The 26,829-nt window shown below is 41.6% G+C and overlaps 1 protein-coding gene and 1 long non-coding RNA gene across 2 annotated transcripts in view; one reads left to right on the plus strand and one right to left on the minus strand.

Moving 5' to 3' along the window:
- The first annotated feature begins 1,063 nt into the window (after positions 1 to 1,063).
- LOC135363587 (uncharacterized) lies at positions 1,064 to 25,397 on the plus strand. The gene is made up of 5 exons (XR_010409347.1): positions 1,064 to 5,540; positions 7,368 to 7,748; positions 11,096 to 11,169; positions 21,503 to 21,911; positions 22,647 to 25,397. It is a non-coding gene; the product is annotated as an uncharacterized LOC135363587 (long non-coding RNA).
- Positions 21,716 to 26,829, minus strand: part of BEND4 (BEN domain containing 4) — a 28,717-nt gene continuing 23,603 nt past the window's right edge. Inside the window, exons 4-5 of the mRNA XM_045881229.3 lie at positions 25,380 to 25,620; positions 21,716 to 21,933 (exon numbers count right to left, since the gene is read on the minus strand). Of these exons, the coding sequence (XP_045737185.1) occupies positions 21,716 to 21,933; positions 25,380 to 25,620 (459 nt within the window). The remainder of the gene's footprint in view (positions 21,934 to 25,379; positions 25,621 to 26,829) is intronic.

Here is a 26,829-nt window from a genome sequence, read left to right on the forward strand (position 1 = left end):
AGAAGCAGGCTTCCCACGAGCAGGGAGCCCGATGTGGGGCTTGATCCCAGGACCCTGGAATCATGACCTGAGCCGAAGGCAGATGCTTAACGACTAAGCCACCCAGGCGCCCCTAATGCAGATTTTCTAATTCAGGAGGTTTGGAGTGGGGCTGAGATTCTCTGTTCCTAACAAGCTTATAGGTAATTAATTATAAAGGTGCTGGCTCACGGACCACACTTTGACTATCAAGGACTAAGATTATTTTCTAATGTTTGGACATGCAGCCTACTGGCACAGGAATATCTGATCTTTTACAGTAGATGTATCTCCAAAGAAATATAGGTAGTTATTGTGGTTGTAGAACTGAAACACTTTTATAAGAAAGATCACTATGAATTCTCTTATAAAGGAATGTGTTTCCTACCTACTTGATTTCTTGGAGTAAATCTGGAATGGGCAGGAGGATGGGCTAAAATCGTGATGGGTATTAAGGAGGGCACTTGTGATGAGCACTGGGTGGTCTATGTAAGTGATGAATCACTAAATTCTACTCCTGAAACTATTACACTGCAAGTTAACTAACTAGAATTTATTTTTTTAAAATTTTATTTTGTTATGTTAATCACCATACATTACATCATTAATTTTTAATGTAGTGTTCCACGATTCATTGTTTGTGTATAACACCCAGTGGCAATTGCACTACTGGGTATTTACCCCAAAGATACAAATGTAGGGATCCGAAGGGGTATGTGCACTCCAGTGTTTATAGCAGCAATGTCCACAATAGCCAAACTATGGAAAGAGCCAAGATGTCCATCAACAGATGAATGGATAAAGAAGGTCTGGTATATATATACAATGGAATATTATGCAGCCATCAAAAAAAACCCTGAAATCTTACCAATTACAACAACGTGGATGGAACTAGAGGGTATTATGCTGAGCGAAATAAGTCAATCAGAGAAAGACATGTATCATATTATCTCACTGATATGAGGAATTCTTAATCTCATGAAACAAACTGAGGGTTGCTGGAGTGGTGGGGGGGTGGGAGGGATGGGGGGCTGGGTGATAGACATTGGGGAGGGTATGTGCTATGGTGAGCGCTGTGAATTGTGTAAGACTAATGAATCACAGACCTGTACCTCTGAAACAAATAATACATTATATGTTAAAAAAAAAAAGATACTAGAATTTAAATAAAAACTAGAAACATTAAAAAAAGTATGGTCATAAAATGTCAATAGTATTTTAAATAAATATTAAAGATCAACTAAGTGTTCTTTTAAAAACAATCCCTTGTGAGGCTATAGTATTATTCTAACAATGCCACCAACATTTGCTTGGGAATTAACTAGAGAATTTGTCACCCACCTTTTAAAATAGGCTTGCTAAAATGATGGATATCTTCATCTTTTGAGGATAATTTTGATTTTTTTGGAAGCAGCAAAACTAGTTGGATATAAGACTGATGAATATAGTGGATGGGTAAGCCGGTTATTATTTTGGGTTGAAAGTAAGAACACTATTTGGGTTAAAAATTTACGTTTTGTGGCTCATCATTTTGTAAGAGAAGCCCTAACTGTGCTATGAACATTGTTAAAGTAAGTTTGTGCCCTTTCAAGGTAATTAGTAATTTGAAGACTAATGCTCACCTGAAGATAAAAATTCTGGTTTGTTGGTTAAAGAAGCCAGTCTCATTATTTTACCATCTTACTCATTCCAAGTATTCCTACACAAGATAAAAGGCACCATACTTGAGGTCATACAGCCGGTGCTTCGGAGGTATATTAGGGTTCAAATTCTGACTCTGCTACTTACTATGTGTGTGACTTTAGGCAAGTTGCTATACTCACTTTGCTTCAGCTTTCTTATCTATTAAACGGTGATACTAGTATTATCAGATATCAGATGTAAGATACTATATTGTTTCAGACCTAGTAAGAGCCTAATTAAACCTAGCTAATATTATTACTATCATTATTGAAGGTAATTCAAATAATTCATTGATTAATGTAATCACTTATTGAGTGCCTTATTGCTAGGCATTTTTATATATTATTTAATTCTTTAAATATACCTTCACTTCTGTCCATGACGAATTAACTGCTATGGGAATTATCTTCTGCTGAAAGCGACTAGAAAACCAGACAAAATATGTGAGGCAAGCACTGTTTTAAGACATTGGACAGCAGGTTTCTAGGCTGCAGCCTAGAGCTGCTCTGGATGCACCAGAGCCTGGAGAGCTTGTTGAGTTGAGATGAAACTGGAGTTCAAGGAAGAGAGAGCCTGTCAAGCATATTATAAAAGATGATGGAGGTACAGGGAGAAAGCCATACATATCTGTCATGAGATTCCCTCACGTCTTTGATTAAGTACTTACCTCTGCACACATGTGGGAAAACTCCTCAAAACAGGGGAAACAATAATTGGAAATCAGTCGACCTAACAATTCCCACCCAGCTGGAAGAGTTGGTTTTTCCCTCAGTCAGAAGAGAAAACTTACCATATACAGAAAATTTGGTGGAATCCTTGGAAGGATCACACCTTTGGGAAGTTAAATTAACCCTAGAGTAAAGGCTTCTTCGGATCTACCATAGCAAAGCCTAAACAAGCCTCAGAAGAATCAAACTGGGGGCGCCTGGGTGACTTAGCCAGTTAAGTGTCTAACTCTTGGTTTTGGCTCAAGTCATGATCCATGGATTGTGAGACTGAGCCCCCTGTAGGGCTCCACGCTCAGCAGGGAGTCTGCTTGAGAGTCTCTCCCTGTGCCCCTCCCCCACTCTCTCTCTCAAATAAATAAATAAATAAATAAATAAATAAATAAATAAATAAAAATCTTTTTTAAAAAAAGAAGAATCAAACTGATCTGCATGTAACTTAATTGTACACTAGAACAAAATCCAACACTTTATAAAGAATACAACAAGATTCAGCAAGTCAACATAAAGTTCATGATGTTTAGCATCCAATCAATAATTCCTACCAGGAGGAGATGACCCATAACTAAGAGAATAATCAATCAGTAGAAACAGCCGCGGAAATGACAGAGATGAAGAAATTGGTGGACAAGGACCTAGGACAGCTATCTAAATATAGATTTGCTCAAGAATGTAAATGAAAATGTGAACATATGAGGGCAGATGTGAATGAATATATATATTCAAGAAATAAAGTGTGTGGAAGAGAAAAGAAAGTGTGTGTGTGTATTCAAGAAATAAAAAAAAAAAATACCATATCTGAAGAGAAAAATACACCAGGTGGGAGTAATAGTAGATTTGGCAGTGCAAAAGACAAGATTGGTGAATTTGATGTACTTATACGCTATCCAAAATAAAGCACAGACAGAAAGAAGGAAACAGAATCCATGTGACCTGTGGGACAGTATCAAGCATCCTAATATATGTTTGTATTAGTTTGCTATCGCTGCTGTAACAAATTACCACAATCTCAGTGGCTTAAAGCAACACAAATTTATTATCTTACAGTCCTGGAGGTTAGAAGTCCAACTAAGGTCTCACTGGTGTTGACAGGGCTGCATTTCTTTCTGGAGGCTCTAGAGAGAATCCTTTCTTTGCCTTTCCCAGCTTCTAGAGGCCACCTGTAGTTCTTGGCTCATGGTCTCCTTCCCCCATCTTCAAAACCAGCAACAGTGAATCAGACCTTCACATTGCACCACTCTGACTTTCTCTTATGCTCCCTTTTCCACTTTTTTTTTTTTAGTTTTTGGTTTTCCCTTTTCCACTCTTAAGGATCCTTGTGATTACATTGGGCCCACCAATATAATCCAGAGGTAGCTCCCTTTTTAAGGTCCCTGTGCCACGTAACCTAACATACTCACAGATTCTGGGGGTTAGGATGTAGAGATCTTCAGGGAGCCATTATTTTGTCTTCTACAACATCTAATTGGAGTGCCAGAAAGAGAGAGGAGAAAGAAAGGAGGACAGAAAATATGTTGGGAGAAATAACTGAAAAATTTTCCAAATATGAAAAATATAAACCCATAGACCAATTAATTTAATAAATCCCAAGTAGAATAAAGAAAACTACACCAAGTCATATCATAATCAAACTTGAAAAAACAGTGATAAAGAATCTTAAAATAGCCAGAGGGGAGAAAAAAGGACACATATATACGAAGATCCTTAGATTGGAGATACTTAGATAAGAAATATAGGAAACTTCACATCAGAAACTATGCAAGCCAGAAGAAACTAGATGGATATCTTTAAAATGCTAACAGAAAAAAATTCTCAACCTAGAATTCTATACTCAGTGAAAATCTCTTATAAAATTAAGGTGAAATAAAGAACCTTTCAGACACACAAAGCTGGAAGAATTCTTCAAGCAGCAGGCGTCTACTACAAGAAAATTTAGAGCAAGTACTACAGGCAGAAGGAAAATGAAAACAGATGGAAATCTGGATCTACAGAAAGGAATGACAAGCACTGAAATAAGTGAGTAAATATAAAAATGTTTTCTTACTTTTAAAATTAATGGATAGTTGATAGTTTAAAGCAAAAATATATATTGTGCTATAGGGTATATATCAAATGTAGAACTAAAATATATAACAGCAAGGGGAAGGGAAGGAAGAATAAATAAAACGAAATCAGAGACTCTTAACTCTAGGAAAAAAGCTGAGCGTTGCTGGAGGGGAGGTGGCGGGGGGGGATGGGGTAACTGGGTGATGGGCATTAAGGAAGGCACTTGATGGAAGGAGCATTGGGTGAATGCTCTACCTCTGAAACTAAGAATACACTATATGTTAATTAATTGATTTTAAATAAAAAATAAAGTATATAGCAATAATAGCACAGATATTAGCAGAGAAGAAACAGTGTACTGTTTTGAGTTTCTTACACCTGCAGAGAAATTACCTTACCTGAAGGCAGACTGTGATAAGTTGAAGATATATACTCTAACCTGTTAAGCAACCTTAAAAAAAGAAAACAAAGAGGTACAGCTAATAAGCTTACAAAAGACATAAAATGGAATTATAAAGGATGAACAGGGCAGAAAGAAAGGAAAAAAAAAAAAGGGATGAGACAGAAAAACCAATAGCAATATGATAGATTCAAACTGAACTATATCAATAATCACAGTAAGTGTAAAATGGTCTAAATGCTTCCATTAAAGGCAGAGACTGTCTCATTAGATAAAAAAAGTAAGACCCAGCTATATGATGCCTATAAAAAATCCACTGTAATTATAAAGGTACATATAGGTGAAGGGTAATGGGATGGAGTGAGCTATACCACATTAACACCAGCCAAAGGAAAGCTGAAATAGGAATATTAATATCAGACAAAATAGATTTCAGAATAAAAATTATTAGCAGGGATAATGAAGGTTATTTCTTAATGATAAAGGGGTTAATTCTTCAAGAGGTCAAAATAATCCAAGCATTTATGTATCTAAATGCAGAGCTTCAAAATACAAGAAGCAAAAACTGATAGAACTGAAAGGAGAAACTGATAGAACTGAAAGGAGAAACAGATAAACCCACACAGCACCCCTCTCACAATAATCAATAGAAGGAGACTGCAAAACCAGTAAGTATGTAGAAGACGTGAACAACATTATCAACTGACTTGACCCATTTGCATTTATAGAACCTTCCACCCCCAAACAGAAATGCACATTCTTTTGAAGGGCACTTGGAATATTTACCAATAAAGACCATATGCTTGGCCATAAAACACACGTCAATAAGGATAAAAGGATTTATATCTTACAAAAGTATGTTCTTTGACCAAAGTGGAATAGAATCAAAAACCCATAAAACATAGAATGAAAATATATGACAGCAATAGCAAAAAGGACAGGAAGAGAGAAATGGAGGGGTATTGTTGTAAGATCCTTACATTAGTCATAAAGTGGTATGACTTTATTTTAAGGCAGACTGTGATAAGTTAAAGATGTAGATCGTAAAGCATCAAGCAACCACTAGTATACACCAAGAGGTACAGCTAGTTATAAGCCAAGAGTGAGAATAAAGTAGAATCGTAATAAATACTCAATCCAAAACAAGGCAGTAAGCAAGGAACAAAGAAGGGACAAAACACAAATAAGACGTCAGCTTTAATTCTTATTTTAACTCAAAGAGGTAGGTATCATTTTACAAATAAGGACAAGAAAACTCAGAGAGCTTGAAATGACTTGCCAAAAGGGACACAGCCGGGACGTCCTGGGGCTGGGATTTCAACGCGGGTTCCAGGTCTTCCAAGGTTTATGCATTTTATTGAGGGCCGAGGCATGGCACTATTGTATGCGTGTGTGCATTCTAGCTACTTGGGGGTGTAGAATAATTTGGGAGAACTAAACCGATGTCTTCCCCATTTGTGCATACGACTGCCGTTTAAATTTCTGCATGCCTATTTAACCAAAATGTGTTCGCACTTTTCAAAGGACAGTGAAGCTACACAGGGTTATTTCTTGAGTGTTTTCCTGTCTGTCTGCACTCTCCGTCACGGGTGGGGACATGCCTCGATTCCCTATAACTGAGGAAGTGGCATGAGAAGGCTCCACGGCATTGTCTTGCTGGCCACAGGACGACTTAAACTATTTCCCACAAATCTCTTCAAATCTCTACAAGCTTTTTGCTCTGTTCATCCTCCAGGCATATACGTATATATAAGCACAGCCCACTAACACGTTAGAAAATATCTTGGAGCTGCACACAGAATGCTAGCTCCTGTGCTAGGTAAAAAATACAAAAAGGCAAAAAAAGATCAATTATGTCCCCTGCCATCATAGAGCTAAAAATCTCCTGAGGCGTCCAAATGATACAAAAAGTCCCACAAATATGTCATTGTAATGGTGTCCTAAGTGCTCTGAAGCCACAGAATGCCCTGGTAGATAACAGGATGACCCATTTGCTACCCCCACCTCACCCTGAGTATTATTACCATGGTAATGCTGCCTGTTTTCCTTTCAAATTTCCAGGCTACGCCTGTGGCTATTCACTGTTATCCACAAATTCAATGGGAATAGCCATTTTTTCTTTTACCAAGCAGACTGAAGACTTTGAAACTATCACAAAGCCACCGAGCCAGAAGTTGACAATAAGTAATATAGTTTAGTAATAAAACAATTCTTTCAACTTTAGCATGCTTGGACCCGAGCGATTTTTTTTCCACAAGGTATTTCTAGTGTAGTCTCTTGAGTAGGAAGGGCTGTCGCCTGCAATTATTTTGAAAGTTATTCAACCTTTCCTTTCCCCTCTGCAAAAAGAACAATAATTTTTAAGAGTAAATATTCAACTAGGAGTTTTTCATTATAACACAGGCTTTAACCATAGGATTTCAGAAGAAAACACTTCAGGCACTCCATTAACAAATGCGTGTGGACTTTATTTTTTTTATTTTTATTTATTTTAGAGGGAGTGCGAGCAGGGAGAGGGGCAGAGAGAGAGCCCCAAGCAGACTCCGCGCTGAGCATGGAGCCCGAGGCGGGGCTCGATCCCAGGACCCTGAGATCATGACCTGAGCTAAAACCAAGAGTCAGATGCTCAACCGACTGAGCCACCAAGGCACCTGGGTGTGGACAGCTGTATGCTGTAACCCACATAACCCACAGCATGTAAGGGGCACACCCAGATCCTACTGCATTCCTCGTGAGCTGTGTCCTGGAGAAACTGAGCCAGGCTTGGCACCTCGGGAGCCCACTTCCCTGTCTCACAAGACCAGATCTCGCAGGGGCTACTTTTGATTCTCTCCAACCACAGCCCACTGGCTGGAGCCCACTGGCTGGAGTAGCTGGTGAGAAAGCCGCCCTTGTGTGGTTCTGAAAAGATCACAGTTCTCTTGCCCCATAGCCTCTCTTTTCTCTGGTAAGAGGGAGCTGGAGACCCCAGGGTAGGGCCTAGGGCTGACCCGCTCACATAGGCCCCAGCCCATATTACACAATACATGCTTAAAAAAGAAAAAAGGAAAATAAAAGGAAACAGAAAACAAAATGGGCGTTTGGCTTCAGATAGCTCCAAGGGGAGACAGAACTAATTTTTGTTAGTTTTTGGGTAAGAACCAGAGTGGGTAGAGACCAAAAGCATGATTTGAAAAAGCACTGGATCATTATCTGGTTACTTGTTTGTGAAAGTAGCTTTATTTTTGGAATGAATTTGAGTGGCCGGATTTTAAATATTCTCCCCAAGTATTTTCATGGTTGGGCACTTAGTACCTAGGCAATAGAAACATCTGCTCGCTGAACAGATATGACTAGGGAGTAGAGGCACTGAAACAGCTCCATTTGCCTTTCTGATTAGAGCAGAGGGGAAGGAGGGAGGACAGGGATATGCAGGGAATGATGTGGGTGGCTGAGTCTGCAGCGTGAGCCCGTCTGCAATGTAAATGGGCAGGTTTGTCTGGCTAACAAAATGGGAAGGACTGTTCCTGGCACAGAATAATTGTCCTTCAAAAATGTTCCTTTATAAATATTTTTCTTAGTATACTATAAAGTTTTTAATATTAAAGAACCCACCAGATTGAAGCTTGGCAGAATTCTGAGAAGGTACATCCATTCATTTTTAGGGTATCATGGGGGAACAAAGCTACTTTGTTTCAATAATGATGTAGCACAATGCTTTTTTAATAGTGGAATTTTCATTTTGAAAATGGCTCATCCATTTGTCTTTCTAGTCCCTCTTTACGGACTAATAATTTGGCCATTTCATTTTAGTATTTTAGAGCAGTATATTTTACTCCGAAGTCTTTCCTATGTAGACAACAAGTGCTCTCAGGAGAAATGAAGAACTGTAAGATAAGCTATCAAGGAAAAGGTGGTTCTGAGCAGAGGAGAAGAAGGTTCTAGATTAAGAGTTCTTAACACGAAGACCACGGATAAGCTATAGGAGATTCAAGGATCCCTGGGAATGCCTTGGAAAATCCTGAGTGTCTGTTCATCTAGGGAGAAAGTCCCTAGTTTTTATAGGATACTCAGAGTGCTCCTGACACAAAAGGGTTAGAATCACTCTTGTCATAGGAGTCAGCAGTAGACTGAGTTACACTGTAGTTACAAACTAAACCTGAGATCTTGGGAGCTTAAAACCACACTTGGTTCTCACTTCTTACGTTACTTCTTCTAGCTCCTGTCAGACAACAGACACTGGAGCTCTCTCTGCTCAAAGGCTCATAGGTAGGATCCCAGAGAGGGAAGGAATCAGGTCCCCTGGATATCACATGTCTGTACCTCTGGGCAAGTGCCTCATTTTTCCTTATCCATCAGATTCCTGCCCTCATTGCACGCAAAGAGGGGACAGAACCCTGGTGGGGAAGTGACGGCAAGGTTGAGAAGACAGATTCTATGGATAAGTTAGAACAGAGAGTTTGAAACGTTTTTGTGAGTGTGGGGCAGGGACGGGGGCAATGGTGACAGGAAGGGGTAAAGGAGGTGTCTTATTTCTGAAGATAGATTTTGAACACTACGATTTACATTCCAGGAAGCATTCTAATATACTTATTATCTGTAATTCATTTATTTCCAGACAAAAATAGCTTTTAATAATAAAGCCCTGTTACAATAAATTTTCAAAGATAAGTGCAAAGACAAGAACAGAAAAGATGGTTGACGGTGGTAGAGAATAAACATACTAGAGGAGCTGAGCCATAGGAAGATACAACCGAGATACAACTTAACACTGGGCTTCCTGGCAGCCAAGGCAATAAGAAGTTTGCACAAGTGGTTGTAAAACCATGGTTCCATTATTTTGATATTCATTTAGGCACTGCTAGTAAATAGGTGCATGAACTTGAGAAAGTTACTAGAATTTTCTGGGCCTTACTTTTCCTTAAGTGATGGTAATTCCTGTTCCATCAGAAGATTTTGAAATTCCTTCTATCTGTAACTTCTCCATTATTAATGACATTTCAGGAAAAAGGCTTGTTTTATACTTTTCACCAGGATTAGACACTTCTTCATTAAACAAATGTTTTATAGTTCCTTGGAGATTCATAAGAATTTTCCTCATTAAATATCCCTAAAGAGAAATGTGACAGAGTTCCCCAATATTTACCAATTCCAGGGCTATCATATATTTCATATATTATGTGCCTAGTTTTGGCTTTGACATTCTTCTGCAGTCACAGAAAAAGTCTATCCAAAAATACACCAGAAACCGAAAGGGTAATTATTTAGCACAAAATGCTAATAGAAAACACAATACAACCCACAATCAAACACATTATTATGTTTTTTTTTTCAATTGAATTGAAAATGCTTCTGTGTTGCCAGGAAGGAGAATGAATCATTGTCGATGGTACAAAAAAAGAGACAGAGTAGAAGACATTTCATACCTCTGTTCCTCCTATCTCCCCAGGGCCTGAATTTCTCCTTAGAATCTGGCAGAGGCTGAAGAGTCTCTGTTTTTTTTTTTTTTTTAAGATTGTTTTTTCTATTTATTTATTTGACAGAGAGAGACACAGTGAGAGAGGGAACACAAGCAGGGGGAGTGGGAGAGGGAGAAGCAGGCTCCCCGCTGAGCAGGGAGCCCGATGCAGGGCTCGATCCCAGGACCCCAGGATCCCAGGATCATGACCTGAGCTGAAGGCAGATGCTTAACGACTGAGCCACCCAGGCGCCCCTGTTTTTAGTCTCTTATTGTTGGGAAGAGGACCCTAGGTTTTAAAAAATGCCGGTATTTATAGTTCCGTGTTCTGGTCCCTGTGCTGTTCTTCAACCACACAGCCTACTGTTATATTTCATTTTCATTATTGGTATTCTTAAGTATTTTTGTGCTTTGATGAATTTTGATTTTTATGACTAAAGAAAGTAAAAAAGATCAGGATCAATCTGGTCTATAACATTTTTGGGAAATGAGAATGAATGTTTATCTTAAAGCTGTATTTCAAAACCACTGCAGAAGCCAATTAATTAAAATTTGACATTTGATAAGCACAAAGACTCAGATTCTATTTTTAGAAGTATTTCATTCCACCTTACTGATGACTGATTGACCGAAGCATTGTTTCTTAAACATCAAGACCAGTGCATCCAGAGGGCTGTTAGCTGAGGCACTGAGGCTGGGTCTCTAATGAGCTTTAACACTGAAGCGAACCAAGCCTCACTGGGGACCCAGAAATTGCACCGATATTCATCTGTGCCTTCTTTTCAGGATTTCATGTGGCAAGTCTTCTCAGACCAAATCGAGACAGAGAGTACAGTTTGACCAGCCAGAGCTGGGTAGAGGTAAGAGGTAGTTGCTGTCTTAGTCCCGTTGTTGCAACTTTTTTTCTCAGTCTCGCAAGTCTTTCAGATATTACCTTCAAAGATGAGTTTTACCGAAGTAGGTCAAACCTCTGCTTCTTACCTGCGGTGGGACCGCCCGGATGGGTGCCTTGGCTTCACCACTTCGGCACGGCTAGCTCTGTCATCTTGGGAACTTCTCTCTGTCGGTTTATTCATCCAGAGTGGGGGGACAATACTACTTTCCCCCAAAGACTCATAAAGAGGATTCAGCGTGATCATGTTAGTGAAACACTTAACCTGCTGATTAAGTAAATGTCCAACTATTCCAATTTCCTAGGAATTACAAGTCATTTATGGAAAGACGTCAACTCTCAGGATTCCAATGAGGTGGAACCCAAGAGCTCTTAGGACCATCAGACTAGTCTCCATGATCATATCTGTTGTGCCTCCCATCTTCCCTTTCTCCTTTCTCCCCCGGCTCGGTGTCCCAAGATGCTGACTTGTATGGCTATAAATGGGGTCCCTGCCTCTGGTTTCCAGATGCTTTCAGCTAGGGGGAAGCGGCAGCAGGAGACGGAAAAGAGGAGGGCGATCAGGGTGCTGATTCCTCCTGCTCCGTCCCCTAGGCTCTGCCAAGTCTAACGGGGCTTCTCACAGGGAGATCATGTTTCCTGGTGAGGAGCCTTCTCCACAGTCCTCTCTAATCCCAGTGCCACCAGTCACTCACTCGGTCTGCCCCTCCTGGCTGACACCCCCCTGCTGGTGCCGGGTCTGGACACTACTCTCCCTCGGAGCTGCAGTCCGACCCGCCCAGACCTTCTTACCGAATGTCTTTTATTAAACACTCCTCAAGTGCACGGGGCCATCTGTTTGCTGACAGACTGCCTGAAACACCAGGTGTGTACCACCAGGACTGTGTCTATGTGGGGTCTGAACAGCAGCTTTGGCGGGGGAGGAGGAAAAGAGAAAACAAGAATAATTCAAAAAGGACTTGGGAGTACCATAAATCCTATGAACCAATCTTGCCCTGAATTGGCATGTACTTTGGCAGAGACAGTCAGCTCGAGCTGTCTCGGTAGGACAGAGACACAGGCTCAGTGGCACGGTCTCTCGTTTTGTGCGGGAGTAAGCTTTTTGAATATAGCTTTATTCGGAGGAACAAGTTGCACGGTGGAACTTGGGGTTTTCTCATAATTCATAATAGGTCTTTGTCATTTTCTTCCAAATAGGGATCCAGCCATGGGTGGTATCACTTTGGTTCTTGGGATGTGATGCTTGAAATAGTGCCAGGCACATCGGGCTCTCCATACATCTACTGTGTGAATGATAATCAACTTTAAAGGGATTGTATCATAATACATTTGGTTCCTTCATTATGTAAACCATGCACTGAGCAGCATACTCTAAAATTGACCTACCTGGTATTTTGACCATTCAGAATAGTTCTTATACATGGAGCCCTAGAAACGTGGCCTTCTTTGTCTGGCTTCTCTCATTCTTCCCGGGTCTGTTCATGTTGTAGGAGGTATTGCTGTCTCACTCCTTCTTTATGGTTGAATAATATTCCATTGTGTGGCTACACATTACACGTTTTTTTTTTTTTAACGCCACATTTTGTTTATCCATTCATCAATTGATGGACATTTGAGTTGTTTCCACTTTTTGGCCACTATCAAGAATGGTCCTGTGAACATCTGTATGCAACATTTTTAATTCTCTTAAGTATATACCTATGAGTAGAATTGCTGGGTCACGTATTGACTCTTAACGTTTCAAGCAACTGCCAGACTGTTTTTCAAAATGACTGCACCATTTTACATTCCTACCCGCAAGGTATGAAGGTTTCAATAGCTCTATATCCTTGCCAACATTTGTTATTGTGTGTCATTTTCATTGTAGCTATCCTAGTGAAGTGGTATTCCATTGTGGTTTGATTTACATTTCCCTAATGACTAATGATGTTAAGCATCTTTTCATGTGCTTATTGGCCATTTATACATCTTTCTTGGAGAATGTGTATTCTTTCTTTGCCCACTTTTAATTGGGCTATTTGTCTTTATTGTTGAATTATGAGTTCTATATATTCTGACTACAAGTCTCTTATCAGGTATATGATTTGCAAATATTTTCTCCTAGTTTGTGGGTTGTCTTTTCGTTCTTCATAGTGTTGTTCTCTGAAGTCCAGTTAATCTATTTTTTTCAATGTTGCTTATGCTTTTGGGTTTCAAATTGAAGATGCTATTTCCTTATCCAAGATCATGAAAATTTAATACTATGGTTTCTTCTAAAAGTTCTGTAATTTTAGCTCTTTCATGTAGGTCTATCCTCCTCTGATTCATTTTTTGCATATGGTTTTGAGGTAGAGGTCCAACTACATTTTTTTTTTTTTTATTAAGTAGTCTCTATCCCAAACATGTGGCTTGAACTCTCATCCCCAAGATCAAGAGTTGCAAACTCTACCGACTGAGCCAGCGAGACACCCCTCCAACTGCGTTTTTAAAAAATTTTGAGAGCGAGCACATACGCGTGAGTGGGGGGAGGAGCAGAGGGAGAGGGACAAGCTGACTCTGTAGTGACCTCAAACCCTGACGCAGGGCTCGATCCCATGACTCTGAGATCATGACCTGAGCCGAAACTAAGTTGGACACTTAACTGATTGAGCCACCCAGGCGCCCCCAACTGCATTTGTTCTGATGAGGAGATCATGTCACGTGATCCCACCACCATTTGTTGAAAAGGCTATTCTTTCTCCATTCAACTGTCTGGCATTTTGTTAACAATCAATTGAACATAAATGTAAGGACATCTATCTGTTGGCTATGTGGGCTTCCTGCATTTCCATATGAATTTTAGGATCAGCTTGTCAATTTCTGCAAAGAATTCTCCTGAGATTTGAATAGGAATTGCAATGAATCTATAGATCATTTCCAGGAGTATTGCCATCTTAATATTATATTAACTCTTGCACTCCATTATCATTATTATTTAGATCTTTTAAAATTCCTTCCATTGATGTTTTGTAGTTTTCAGTGTACAGGTCTGGCACTTATTAAATTTATTCTTAAGTATATTATTCTTTCCAGTATTATTATAAATGGAATTGTCCTTAAATTCATTTTCAAGTTGTCTGTTGCTGGTGTATAGAAATACAATTGATTTTTGAATATTGATCTTATATCTTGCAACCTGGATGAATTTGTTCCTAATACTTTTTCAAGTATTTAAATCTGAAGCTTTACCCTGTGTGTCTGGGGTTAATATTCAAAATATTTGAGAACATTTGTAGGTTTGAAAATATTTAAAAACTCAAAGTTACTTAACAATCCTCTTTTAATGTTTTAGAATAAAATAATTTAAATTCCATTGTAATTGACATCCCAATTGAAACCCAAATTATTTGGACTAAATTACTGCTTCATCCAAAACACCTCGTTGAAATGTTGCATCTTCTAGTGAAAAAAATCACATCTTTAGATTTTCCCTAAAATGAAACAAGTCTTTTTAGTTTTTACTTAGTCTGATTTATGAAATGACATTTACTCAATTTTATAATTCTGTAATGGCTGATGTCAGATTCATATTTTATATAATAACTAAATGTGGGAAGCCACAATCATGCCACTTTATTTAGCCGTAACTATTCTGGTTTTGTACTCAGATCACTGTTCAAAAACCATAAACAATCAACATTTGTTCATTTTTAAAGGTCATGAGTAGCAGCCGTAGGATTTTTTCCTCCCCAATAGAAGGGTGCTGTCGTGTAGGAAACAGGCCGTGTGAAGTGCGAACATACAGAAAAACACAGGGTAGAAGTCCTCTCGGCTCCCACGCTACTCTCCATCATCACTGCTTGTCCTTCTTGGTCACGAGATCAAATGACTTTTTTGGATGATTTCTGATCCGTTCCCTGACATAACTTGAGTATCTTTTATTTGGGTTTTAAGTTTAAGTATATACAGAGTAGATATTCAGAGATAAGCAGAAAAGCCTTAGCTTCAGGGGGCATAAAGTTCTTTAAAAAAAAAACAAAAACAAACAGAAAAGCTTCTTCAATGAATTGGAGAAAGATGCAGAAACACTTAACAGAGACTTGACATTTATTGTGCAATTTTATCTCCAACAGAACATGTGGCATTCTAGAGGTATATGAGGTAATAAAATCAATACTCCAATTAGAACACCTGAAATAACTGGCTCTAGTAACAAATGTTTCTTATAATTAAAAATATTGAATGTTTAAAAAACTCTTATAACATTTTAAGTTCCTAAAAGAAATGTGCCTAACACTTAAAAAATGACTTACTTTTCTATATAAATTGTTCACAAAAAAATCTTGCTATTCTATATTACACTATGCATTTATAGTTTTATTAACATATCCCTAGTGGGTATTAATTCTACACAGTACAATCAAATAGAAATTATTCATAGAGAATCAACAAGACTCCAACAATAAAAATATTAGGATCAATGGATCTGTCACAGTTTTTCCACAAGTGTTCATCATAGAAAATAGAGTAAAGGCAAGTTGGCCCCAGGGTTAGGCTGCTACATGAAGTTCCAGAGGAGAGACGGAGAGCGATGCTTACACTGGGCAGAGTCGGGCTGGACCAGTGGCCTTGAACGTTTCAGGACCCACCTCACGGTCTGGCATGCCCTGTTCCCAAGAAACACAAAAGCCAGGCCTGCGTGGCCGGGCAGGCTCTTGAACTTAAACACAGCCAAAGAGATGTTAAAGCCATCACGACAGGAAAGAATCGACAGATTACTGTATTTTCCTACAAAATCTTCACAACAGGTCTCACAGTGACATCATAAATGAAGTCCCTCTCTTCCAAACCAGACTTACCAATTCTAAGGCTACAAATACAACAAATGTGAAAAAGCGAATGAAACATTAGCTAACTGATGCCCAGTGCCATTTCTAACACCTAGGAGTTCCCAAAGATTATCACTTCACTGAGTTCGAATTTTTCTTTTATATCCCTGCATTTTTGTACAGGAAACCTATGAAACAAATGTGAACAAATTAGCAATTTTAATTTATTCACTGCTTTAGAACTTCTTCAACATGGAATCTTACGTTAAGTCAAGTCTTACGCAGCAACCCGGGCAGTTACCAGAGTAGATATGGTTTATAAGGTCCTATTTAAGCATCAACATACCTTAAAGATAGTTTTTAGTAACACAAATATCATCTTTCCCTCGATGCTATAAATTAAACAAAATCCATTCCAAAGTGTTGATGGGTTTTGACAACTCTGCGTTGACTACTGGGGAAAACTGAACTAGTCACCCTGTTTACTAAGCCCAAAGTAATCCTCTTGTTAGCGGAGCACCTCGGGCAGTGTCTTTATGGATCAACTGGGACAACAGTAACCGCCTCGGAGGGTGGCCGTGCGGATTAAAAGGAGACAATGCACTAAAGTGCTTTGCAGAGTACCTGCAAAACAAGAACTCAATGACTATCAGCTACAGTTAGTACAGTGGTTGTTGTGAGTGGCTTGCGGGTGTGGGCCTGAACAGTTTTCCAACGTGGCCAGCACCCACGTGGCCATTTGTACTCGGGCAATTATTCTAAAGGAGTCTTCTTAGTAGATGCATTTTCATTATAATTTGGGGAACTGTGATTCACCGAACACCTAGACCGCGTATCAGTCAGCTCTAGAGGGTCACAAGGAAAGTTCATCTGGCCACCTGTAGCACAGAGATTTGGTAAATTCAGAGCTTCAGTAGGCAAACTGACCAAGCTGGTCATTAGGTACACCAAGCCCAGTCCTCTCAGTGTCTCCTGCAACTGAACACACGATGGAGGGTGAGAGTGGTCTCTCATGTGCAGACGCTGCCTGTTCTGGTTCTGCACTTTACACACGAGGAAGCTAGGACTGGTGGCTTGGTATTCTTGCACTCAGCTGTCGGCTATCGGTCCTTCACTCTCTAAAAAACACAAATGCTACTTACTGGCTGACAATGCAAGTGACTTTGCAGAGGGCCATCAGCTGGGGAGCATCTTCCTACCTTATCCCAAGGGAAGTGATTATTTTTATCCAGTACTTACACGATGGAAAGCAGCCATCACTCTGTTTACAAAAATATATCATAACACTACATACCGCTGTTTGGACACATTTGCACTAGAGTTCTGACTCAAGCGGTCTAGCTGACATGTTTTACCAAGCAGTTACGGCAAGTGTTGCCACATTAAACATACACCAGCAAGACTTGTGCCATATGTGCAAAATCGTTTTCTATTACATTTCTAGAAATTTGTATGAGAGCGCTCAAAAATTATAGATCTGTACTGTGAAATGACATAGCACTGAATGAGAAAAGTTAGGTTTAAATCTTTTCTAAAAATAAACTTATCCAAGAATGAGATCTTAACAAACGACTGAAATCTAAGAAAAAACTAAGGAGGTAGTTGGTGGGTATCAGGTTTAGATTCTAGAGCACAGGTTATAGGATGAAATCCAAATGAGGGCAAACATAGGTTTGCTTTTCTGAAAACCGTGCATGTTTCATTTCACATGATGCTCCATCCATTTTCTGAGAGCAACAGGAGGGAGGGCAAGACATTAAAGGTGGTAGGAAAATGTAGAAACCACGAACCTGTAGATTCCCAAGTTTGTATTTTTGTCTAGATTTGGGGAAAACGCCTGATGTTACAGGAATAGCTACTGGACTAAAAAAAGCATTCCACACATCTGACATGTGGAGTAGTTGGACCAAGTAATACCCTCTAACAATTTATACCTCTATAATCCTTATAAATCTCTTAGGTCAATGTGTCTATGACTAATGAAGGGCCAAGAGAGACCCAGAATATAAATTCACCCACTTGCTCTCCAGCTGTGAAGTGGCCGCACACATCTCTCAATTCCCTCACCGAAAGAGAGGGCAGCACGTTTCTGCACACACTCTGTCATTATCCTCCTACATCCCTAGTGAAACCTTATGAAACACCAATGGTGACAGGAACCCGAACCCTGTGGCGGAAATTGGGAACGCTAACAGAGAGTTGCTCAGGTTCCAGGGCGGGATGAAATACTTTCAAGTAAAAGGGGAAGGTACAAACTTTCAAGTTTACAGATTTCCTCCAAAGCATTTAACACTGGGGTGAGTAAACCGTGACACTGTGGGCGGCACAGCTTTAAGAGACCGTGAGAAGTGTGCCTCTAGGAAAACCGCTCCCAGACCAGTGCTCCCCTCCACGGCTTCCTGGCCTACGTCCTCTGATGTGGGTCCCTGGAGGGTTGTCCTGAGCCCAGTGGAACGGCACCTGGGCCTTCGGGTCAGTTTGAAAAGTAGGCATACTCTTTGTGATATCATTTTAAGTTGGGAAATCACAGGACACATCAAGACACTCACCGCTGAAGACTCTTCTGATCGCCGCGCCCATGGAACACCCCGCAAACAGATGACAGTGCCAAGCTGAGCCCTGCATGTCAGGCCAGCCCCGTGACCTCCCTCTCTCATCAAGGACATGGAGCACAGCGGCATCCTGAGCAGCTTTAATTCAACCCATTTTACACCAGTGCTAAAAGGACTCAAGGAGGATTCTACAAGCTGACACAAGACGAAGTTTCCAGGCATGAGCAATCTGTCCAGCTGCCAAAGAAAGGTAGAGACTCAACTCAAGAAAGCAAGCAGCACCCTCAGGTCTCCAAAGAGACCAAGAGAAAGGAAGACAGAGCAGGGACAGCATCCGGTCTTCCTGGTGGTGAGCTTTTACAACCTCGCTCTGTAGGGGGCACAGCGGTCCCACCACAAGTACGTGAACATCCTTTGCGAGGCCTGATCTGAAAGTGAGGCGGCCATGAGGCCCCCACCCTGAAGCAGCCGGAAAGCTCGGCGGGCGGCACGGACCGCACCCTCAGGAGAGGAGACGGCCCGGTATCTCCTCAGATGCAGTGCCACACCCCCAGGGACTGTCAGCGTCTGGCTCAGGCAGTGGCCACACACACACACACACACGCACACACACACACGGCGGAGAACGTCATGGACACCTGACCCAGGGCAACTGGTCTTAGGCCCCGGGCCTGGGAGACGCATCCGAACTGGCCGTGCAGTGCTGAGGAAGCCAGTCACCCGCCTGGGTCTTGGTTTCCTCATGGGCTAAGAGATGGCTCACATTGCTGAATACTGGGAAACAGCAGCTAGAGAAATCAGTCACCTGGAGTGGGGGGGACGGGAGGGAGACCAGATGTGCCTGGGGAGCTCGGGAGGCAGATCTACCCTAGTAGCCTTCTCAGGGGATGCTAATTACAGCCAAACCGAAGGTTCCCGTCGCCCCCTCTCACAGTGGTGGTGCGAGCCCTTCATCTTTAGGCACGCCGACACACAGAGCTATGGGGACGCAGAGCAGAGATGCTCTCATCATCCCCTGTGGTCAAGGCCAGCACAACACAGAGCACCACGAAAATGCTTCGATGTGAAGATGTGCTGAATTCTCAAGCTTGCAGGAAAAAGAGTTGGAAGTGTTTTTTGAACAGTGGTCAAATATTGTTGCTAAAGGGAAAAAAAAAAAAAAGGACATTGCCCTCAGCAGTAAGGATAACTAGAGCCTAATGCAAAAAAATCAAAGGTAAGATGGAAAGACAGAGAAGGTTATGGTGATAGTTTGCATCTGGCCAAGATTTCCTGTCACTAAAGGATCTCGTAAGGCACTGACTTCTCAGACCTCTGAAAACTCCTCAAAGAATCTCTTTTTCCCTTAGATAGCCAAAGATAGTAGTCTCCTGGTTCCCCTAACCAACATCACATTTGCCCTTAACCTTTCCTTTACTTACAAATTTTAGCTAACTTGCCCAAAACAGGATTGACGTATTAGTTCTCCCCACACCACTGAACAGATCTGACAAAGGACCATCTCTATAAACATTAAACTTTTCAATGGATGAAACTAATAATCCTAACAAAAGCTAAAGACAGACCTATTTCCAGGACCGTGCATATGGTTGGTGCGAATTATCAAACATAAAGGATAATTTACTGTCACAAAAAATGGTTACAAAAACCACTCTTTATAAACGGATGCTCATAAACCTTAAATGAATTTCCAACCAATTTTCAAAACCCTTAGTCATGTTTGTAGACAACATTAATAACCTTCAATAACTTCTGCCCATTTAGCCCTATGCTCTACAAAGAAAAAAAAAAAAAGAATGCAATAATCGGATTAGTGTGATAGAGGAAGCTGTTCCTGCCATCCAAACCCGAAGCCCTCAAACACACACACACACACACACACACACACACACACACACACGGCAACTGGTCTTAGGCCCCGGGCCTGGGAGATGCATTCGAACTGGCCGTGCAATGCATCTCCACGGTTTGTACGTAAGGAATGCTCCCAAAGACATTAGTAACTTCACAGACGGAGCTCAACCAATTAAATGGGAGAAAACCAGTGAACTTAGCTAGAGCTTGTAGCTCAAGGGAACATGGCGCAGGGGGCGGGAGGGAGGCGCGAAGCAGCAAAACAGTCGGGATGAAACATTTTCACTGGTGACAACAAGAAACAAAAGTTTATGCAAATTCTAAAGATCTACTCAGAGAAAGACCCTCACATTTCAGAGCAATTACAGACAAGCCCATTGCATAGTTGTCAGAATGGCCTTGAAGCTGTATGTATACAATTCCAGAACATCTGGTCAATTCAGTGAATACCATCAGTCACACCACTTGTTTGGTCTTCAGTGCACCAAACAACTAAGTGATTGAAATGCTCATTGCTCAACCCATCACTCTGGCATTACGTCAACAAAGTCTGAGTGAAGGCTATGGAACCTGTGGGTCTATGAACCTACCAAATCAAGCATTTAAAAAGGGTTTTGAACCTTTGGAGGTTTCTTGACTGACATAATGAAAACTTAGTTTGTAAACTCCAGAGATCATGTCATGCCTTTCTGATCAACATGCGGCGGGGGGGGTGTTCTAAAATAACTGAAAAAACCCCAGGTGATTTCCAACAAATCATTGTCTAGCAGGGACCTCTTTTCTCTGGCTTTTTCATATAGGTCTTGTCAATGTTGAGACAGCACAGTGTCACTTATCCTATTGTCTTTGCTGAAAGTATGAATTCAAGTCTTTGGAAAATATAAAGACAACTATTTAAAGAGAATGTTTGTTCGTTGTCTCTTACAATAACTCCGTGTCTCTATCTTCTCTACTCTAGCCCAGTCTTCTGTGGGGACCAGCTCTGCTCAGGAAGCAGAGCTTACGTGAAGGTTTCAGACAGGTGACCACAGCTCACCTACTATTGTTTTCACCCTCACTGTCTAGCCAGGAATCAATTCAATGCAATTGTGGTTTTTTTTCTTTTTAGAATCTGAAAGCCTGTTGTAGGTTCCATAGACTTCCCCAACAACCCTACGTGGATTTCTATTTGGGAACTGTGGCAGTAGGTCAGAGACTTAAGGTTTGAGATGTGTCAAGTCTGGCAGAAGGACGTGCTTTGGACTCTCAGGTGATGGTAACCGGACACTGACAACTGGAACCCTTGAGAGGACCAGCTGCTACAGTGTCCAGATTTTGTCCACTAATCCCCAGACCCATCCTGAGAATTTTTATTGAAGACCTCATCCTGGGAAGCCTGGTGATCGATCCCTTCGTAAAACGAGCCGCCATTGTGCAGGAAAGTCCCCACCGCCCGCCCCTGCCGGGCGTGCCCCACAGCGTCGCTGAACACTTTGTTGATCTGCTCCTCCGAGGGCATCCACCAGTCGGGGTTGGAGGTACAGTGCATCCTAATGAATTCTGTGGGAATACACAACAATAAAAAGAGAGAGAAAAACAGCTGGTTTTTGCAGAAGATGATGGGCAGGCTGCTTACACATTTACAAAAGCTCTACAAGAAAAGCTTTATGGGAAATCCAACGTGATGTTATGATGATGTCATTTCTTAGACTCAACTAATTACATGTAAGCCTTCTACTCATGTGCAAAAGTAAAAATCATGTTAAGTGAGGTGATGCTCCTAAGGAACATTTGCTATTGAAATGAAAGGTAAATCTGATTTATAAGATGTACTATACATCACGCTTAGTAAAAGTTATGGCATACATTTCAAACCTACATCAGTATCTGCTCACATTTTTAGAATGTTCAGTATTTCTGGAAACAGCAAATATCATCAGTATGGTATTCTTTAACCAGCTACTAATTTGCAGATTAAGTGCAGTGAGAGAACAAAATCTCAATGGCTGAGAAACTGCCTGAATTTTGGTTCAGAAGAGATTTCCATGTTTTTAACATGTATTATAGGTCATACTTATTTCTCTAATTGGGATATCCACACATGTACTGACAAATATTTCTTAAGTGAGATTTCCTCTAAATATTTAATTTCACCAGAAAGCAATTAGCATGCCCGGAAGGGTGAATGTATAAAAAGGAACTAAGACTCCAATGAAACAGACTCAGCCTCCCTTTAGGTTGAGCTCACATGATCCTTTCTTCTGTTTTCTCAGGGCATCGGGACACGTGCATAACTCCTACCTCGCTATTTTAATATGGACACTTGTAAACTGAATTGAGCATTTTGGAAAAAATTCTAAGTCAAACTCTGTTATTTTTGCACAGCTGACTACAAAATAGTCCAAGGTGACTATTATTTACACACCGTTTCTTCTCCAACAGTGCTCCCTTTACAAGACAACAGGTCTGGTCGCAGGACTGGATTTGTCTGAAATGACTGCGTGAAATCCTGGCCCTATTTGCCCTCAGGAGAAGCTGATGCTCTTCGAGTATTTGGACCCCAAAAATCTCATGAATTGAACCGTGCCCTTCTCAGCAGGCAGAATCTAGCTTAGCAGAGAAGCAGGGGTATCCCCTTCGATACTGTGCCTGAGCTGAGAGCCTCGCTAGCCTCACTGGAGTCCCAGCCCGGGCTGCCTTACTCAAGGGAAAGAACAGTGTTCATTCAGCAACTCCTCCTGCAAAACTGCCAGAATCAGATGGCTTAGCCTAGGGTGCAGGCCTGGGAAGCACTGAAGGATAAGTCCCTATTCCTCTTCTGTCCCCCTCCCATCCCTACAGTAAGTTATCTAACAACTGTTGTAGTTTCCCTCTGTCTAGATCCCCCACTCATATCAACACAAGGAAATAAAGGCTAATGGATGAGGACGCTGCGACCCTGGGACCCAGAGAAGGTGCTGCTATGTGACACCCTGTCAACTTCCACTCTCTCCTCGGCATCCGCTGCTGAGACAGGACTTTCTCGGATACTGTGGTAGACTATTAAAAGCTCATTCTGTTGCACAGACAGGACGCATCTTCACAGGCCCTCTTCCCTCTAGGGTCAAACCACCTGCAGGAGCGGTCAGCCTGGAGTCTGGTTCCATTCCAAACTGTTTTCCATCACTAAGTGTCCAACGGTCTGAGGTTTCCTTGGCTGTTCTAATCTTGCTCACCTAACACGGATGTCCACCCCGGAAGTCACCAGGTCTGAGGCTTTATGAAAGGAATCCCATCTGGGTCACAGGAAGGCCCTAGGAGTTCAGCTTTTGGGACAAGCATGTAAATGTTTGGATCAGCCGCCCCTGACACAGACCATTGCCGTTTTTTGCCTCTGGATTCTCCACCCAAGGGCGGGGGGGGGGGGGGGGTGCCGTGGCGCCAGGTGAGGCAGGAGCCGGAGGATACAGATGCTGATTAGCCCACCTGGACTGTGTCCGTGTCACAGAGGGTCGGGCAACGTTCTCAGGGCAAGGTGCGGGTGCTTTGGGAGGTATGTTAACCTCTCAGTTTCACTCACTTGCTGCTTAAAATGTGAAATGTTGAATAAGAATTTCTGGAAAGGGATACCGTTGTGAGGCCCCTTGTCCTGACTCCCCTTATGGGCCCCCGGGCAACTTCTTGGAGTACAGTGTTCCCAGGAGAGCCCCAAGCTCACAAACGCCTCTGTTACTCTTGGTGAGTAACTCTGTCAGCTCTGATGATGTTGAAGAATAAAGGAAACTATGGCTAGTTTGCTAAGACAGACCCTGGAAATTTCCATCACCCACTGTTAGTAAGTGAATCTTCAGACCGGCTGACGGGGGGTGCTCTGGCGCACCTGTGCCTAGTTGATATGGGTGTTTTCATTCCAGGTGGTTCTCTCAAGTACGGGCCACCTGCACTAGAATCACCCAGGGTGGTTGTGATGAGCAGCAATGCACGCCTCTCCCACTCCCACTCCCGACCCGCTGAATCAGAAGCTTGGGGTGGGCCCGAGGAATTTCAGCTGCTAACAAAACCTTCATGTGCCTCAGGCACACTCATGTTGCAGACTACTGTGGGCATCCCAGGAGGGGATGTTGGAGTGTCCTTTCTGTACACCAAGGCCTTATCAGTAATAGTGTCTCCTCACTGTGACTTCCTTGCCAGGAAATATTTTGATCCCTGTCCAGAGTAAATTATTAAGTTTTTCCAACCAATAAAATTACTATTGAAATACACAGGTCAATACTTGAGCTTCTTGATGTGAATTTTTCAGGTGTGAATAGTGTTCCTGTTGGCATTAGAATGCTTCTACTTGTCTAAAAGGCTGTGTTTTTATTTGCATCTGCTGAATCAACTGTATACCTCTTGATTCTTCCTTCTCATCCTCTGCCTGGCCTACCACAGTGTGGATCAGCTGCAAAGTAGTCAGCTGTTAATAGTGATGAAATGGTATCATCGAAGCAATATTTTTAATATAGAGACTTTAAAAAAACTAACAGAATAAAGTCTGACTGGGCAACAGATACTTCAGGCACCCCAATATTAAGGAAAGCTAACTCTAAATAAATATAAGGAGTTGGGGGCAAGTCCTCTTGAGAAGGTAGCTGGAGGGGGAAAGGGGCACAGGCTGCATATGGAAATGGGAGATCTGCCTGATTTTTAAAAAATTCCACCCCTTCCCTTCCTCTGTGCGTTTCCCCATGCTCCGGTTTTGCTGGAGGTGGCCTTCTGTGACAGCAAAGAAAATCTGAATTTGAAGCGTGAAACATGAGGTGCTATGCGATGCTTATGGGCCATTCCGTGAGAACGCCAAGGCTAAAGCAAACGAGGAATTTTTAAAGAACTTCTCGATACCAAGTAGATGGGCCACATGAAGCCTATAGAGGTCTCAGAGGGAAAAACTAAAATACAGTCAGGGCTGGACACTTGCACGGGGGAACCAGAGCCAATGCGGTGAAATGAGATCACAGATGGCGACACTGAGCGGAAGGATGCAGTACCTCGGAGGCATGTTACTTTAACTGGATCCAGAGGGCGTCTTTCAGGACCTGTCTCTCCTGACTGCACTGACCTTTTCCTTTTCCCAAGGCCGCATGAGTACTTAAGCTCATCGGTTGTGAAAACAAATCTGATGAGGTATCGAAGGAGCCGCCTCCCGTCTTTCTTGGAAGAATTTACAGCCTCGTCCCACTGTTTGCTCGTTATGTAGACAGGATAGTTGTTCAGCAGCTGCTTGCTCCCCTGCAAAAGCCAAGTATTTTCTCATTACCTACTTAGCCAGCCCGCTGGCCAGGCAGCCAGCCCGCAAAGGCGATCTCCATTTCAAAGGCAAACATGCTTTTTAACCAAGTGGCTGGGCTGACAATGAACCAGGTATTGAAGAGCACAGGTAATTGCTCGCACTCAGAACGGGCACTTTTCAAATTACATTTGCATTTTCTATAACAAGAGCCAATGAGGTATAATGAACACCTTTGAAAGAGGAGCTATTTATAACTCGCATTTTAACAGGTAGGTTAAAATCTGTCAAGATCCAATGACAGGGAACACTATTTAAATATAACCCGTAACTTTCCCTTTGAATCTATTAAAATATGCAAAAATGACTTTGAAGAGTGTGATCAAACAGGTCTCTTCATCCTCTGGTTGGCGGTTAAGTATTTTTAGAAATGATGCTGGTGGTCTATTTTCGTAAGTTACTACTTGTGTTTAATTCACCTAACACCTGATAGCCATTGCATAACGGTGGAAACGGCATTACAAAGTGAATTTTGAAAGGGGGGAATTGTGAAACCCCCCCAAAAATCATCATTAATAATAATAATGCCAACCAGGTTTCCTCAAATGATAGATTCTGCAAATGCCACTATGTCAACTCAAAATTTTTCTTCCTTTTCATCTTCTTAATTTATGTCTGCTATAAAATTCCCAGGCTCAATAGCTGCAGTGGGACTAATTACAGGAATTTCTGTAACATTTATAAGCCATGTTTAGTCAATTCCACCTACACAACCATTACTTTAGTTCTGGTTGTCCATAAAATTCTACAGTCCAGGACAAATTAATTAACCCACGATCTCAGTTTTAATGTACTCCTTCCCCAGTAATTAAGGTGTACAAAATAAAGAAGGAAAAACTCATCCAGTTTTACAACTCTGCAAATTTACTACAGGTGATAAATCTGGCACCGTTTGGGGCTGATAGGGTTCTGTTTCGAACAATGCTGCTGGTGAAGTCCTGAGGAGGCAAATGGCCCAGGAGCCAACAGGGAAGAGGCAGCCAGCTTGTGCTCTGAGGCGGCCGTGGGGTCACACCCACGCAAAGTCACCACCACAGTGTTCACACTTCCTTCACCTAGCAGCATGTGACTCAGTTTCCTTCCTAAGGGAGGCAGTTGAGGCACATGGCTTGCGCTTTGAATTTACAACAGCTGGAGTTTGAGCTGGATCT

This window comes from Mirounga angustirostris, unplaced genomic scaffold (assembly GCF_029215605.1).
Source record: "Mirounga angustirostris isolate CCGP_5_RB_7025 unplaced genomic scaffold, mMirAng1.0.hap1 SCAF_2, whole genome shotgun sequence".
NCBI lineage: Eukaryota > Metazoa > Chordata > Mammalia > Carnivora > Phocidae > Mirounga > Mirounga angustirostris.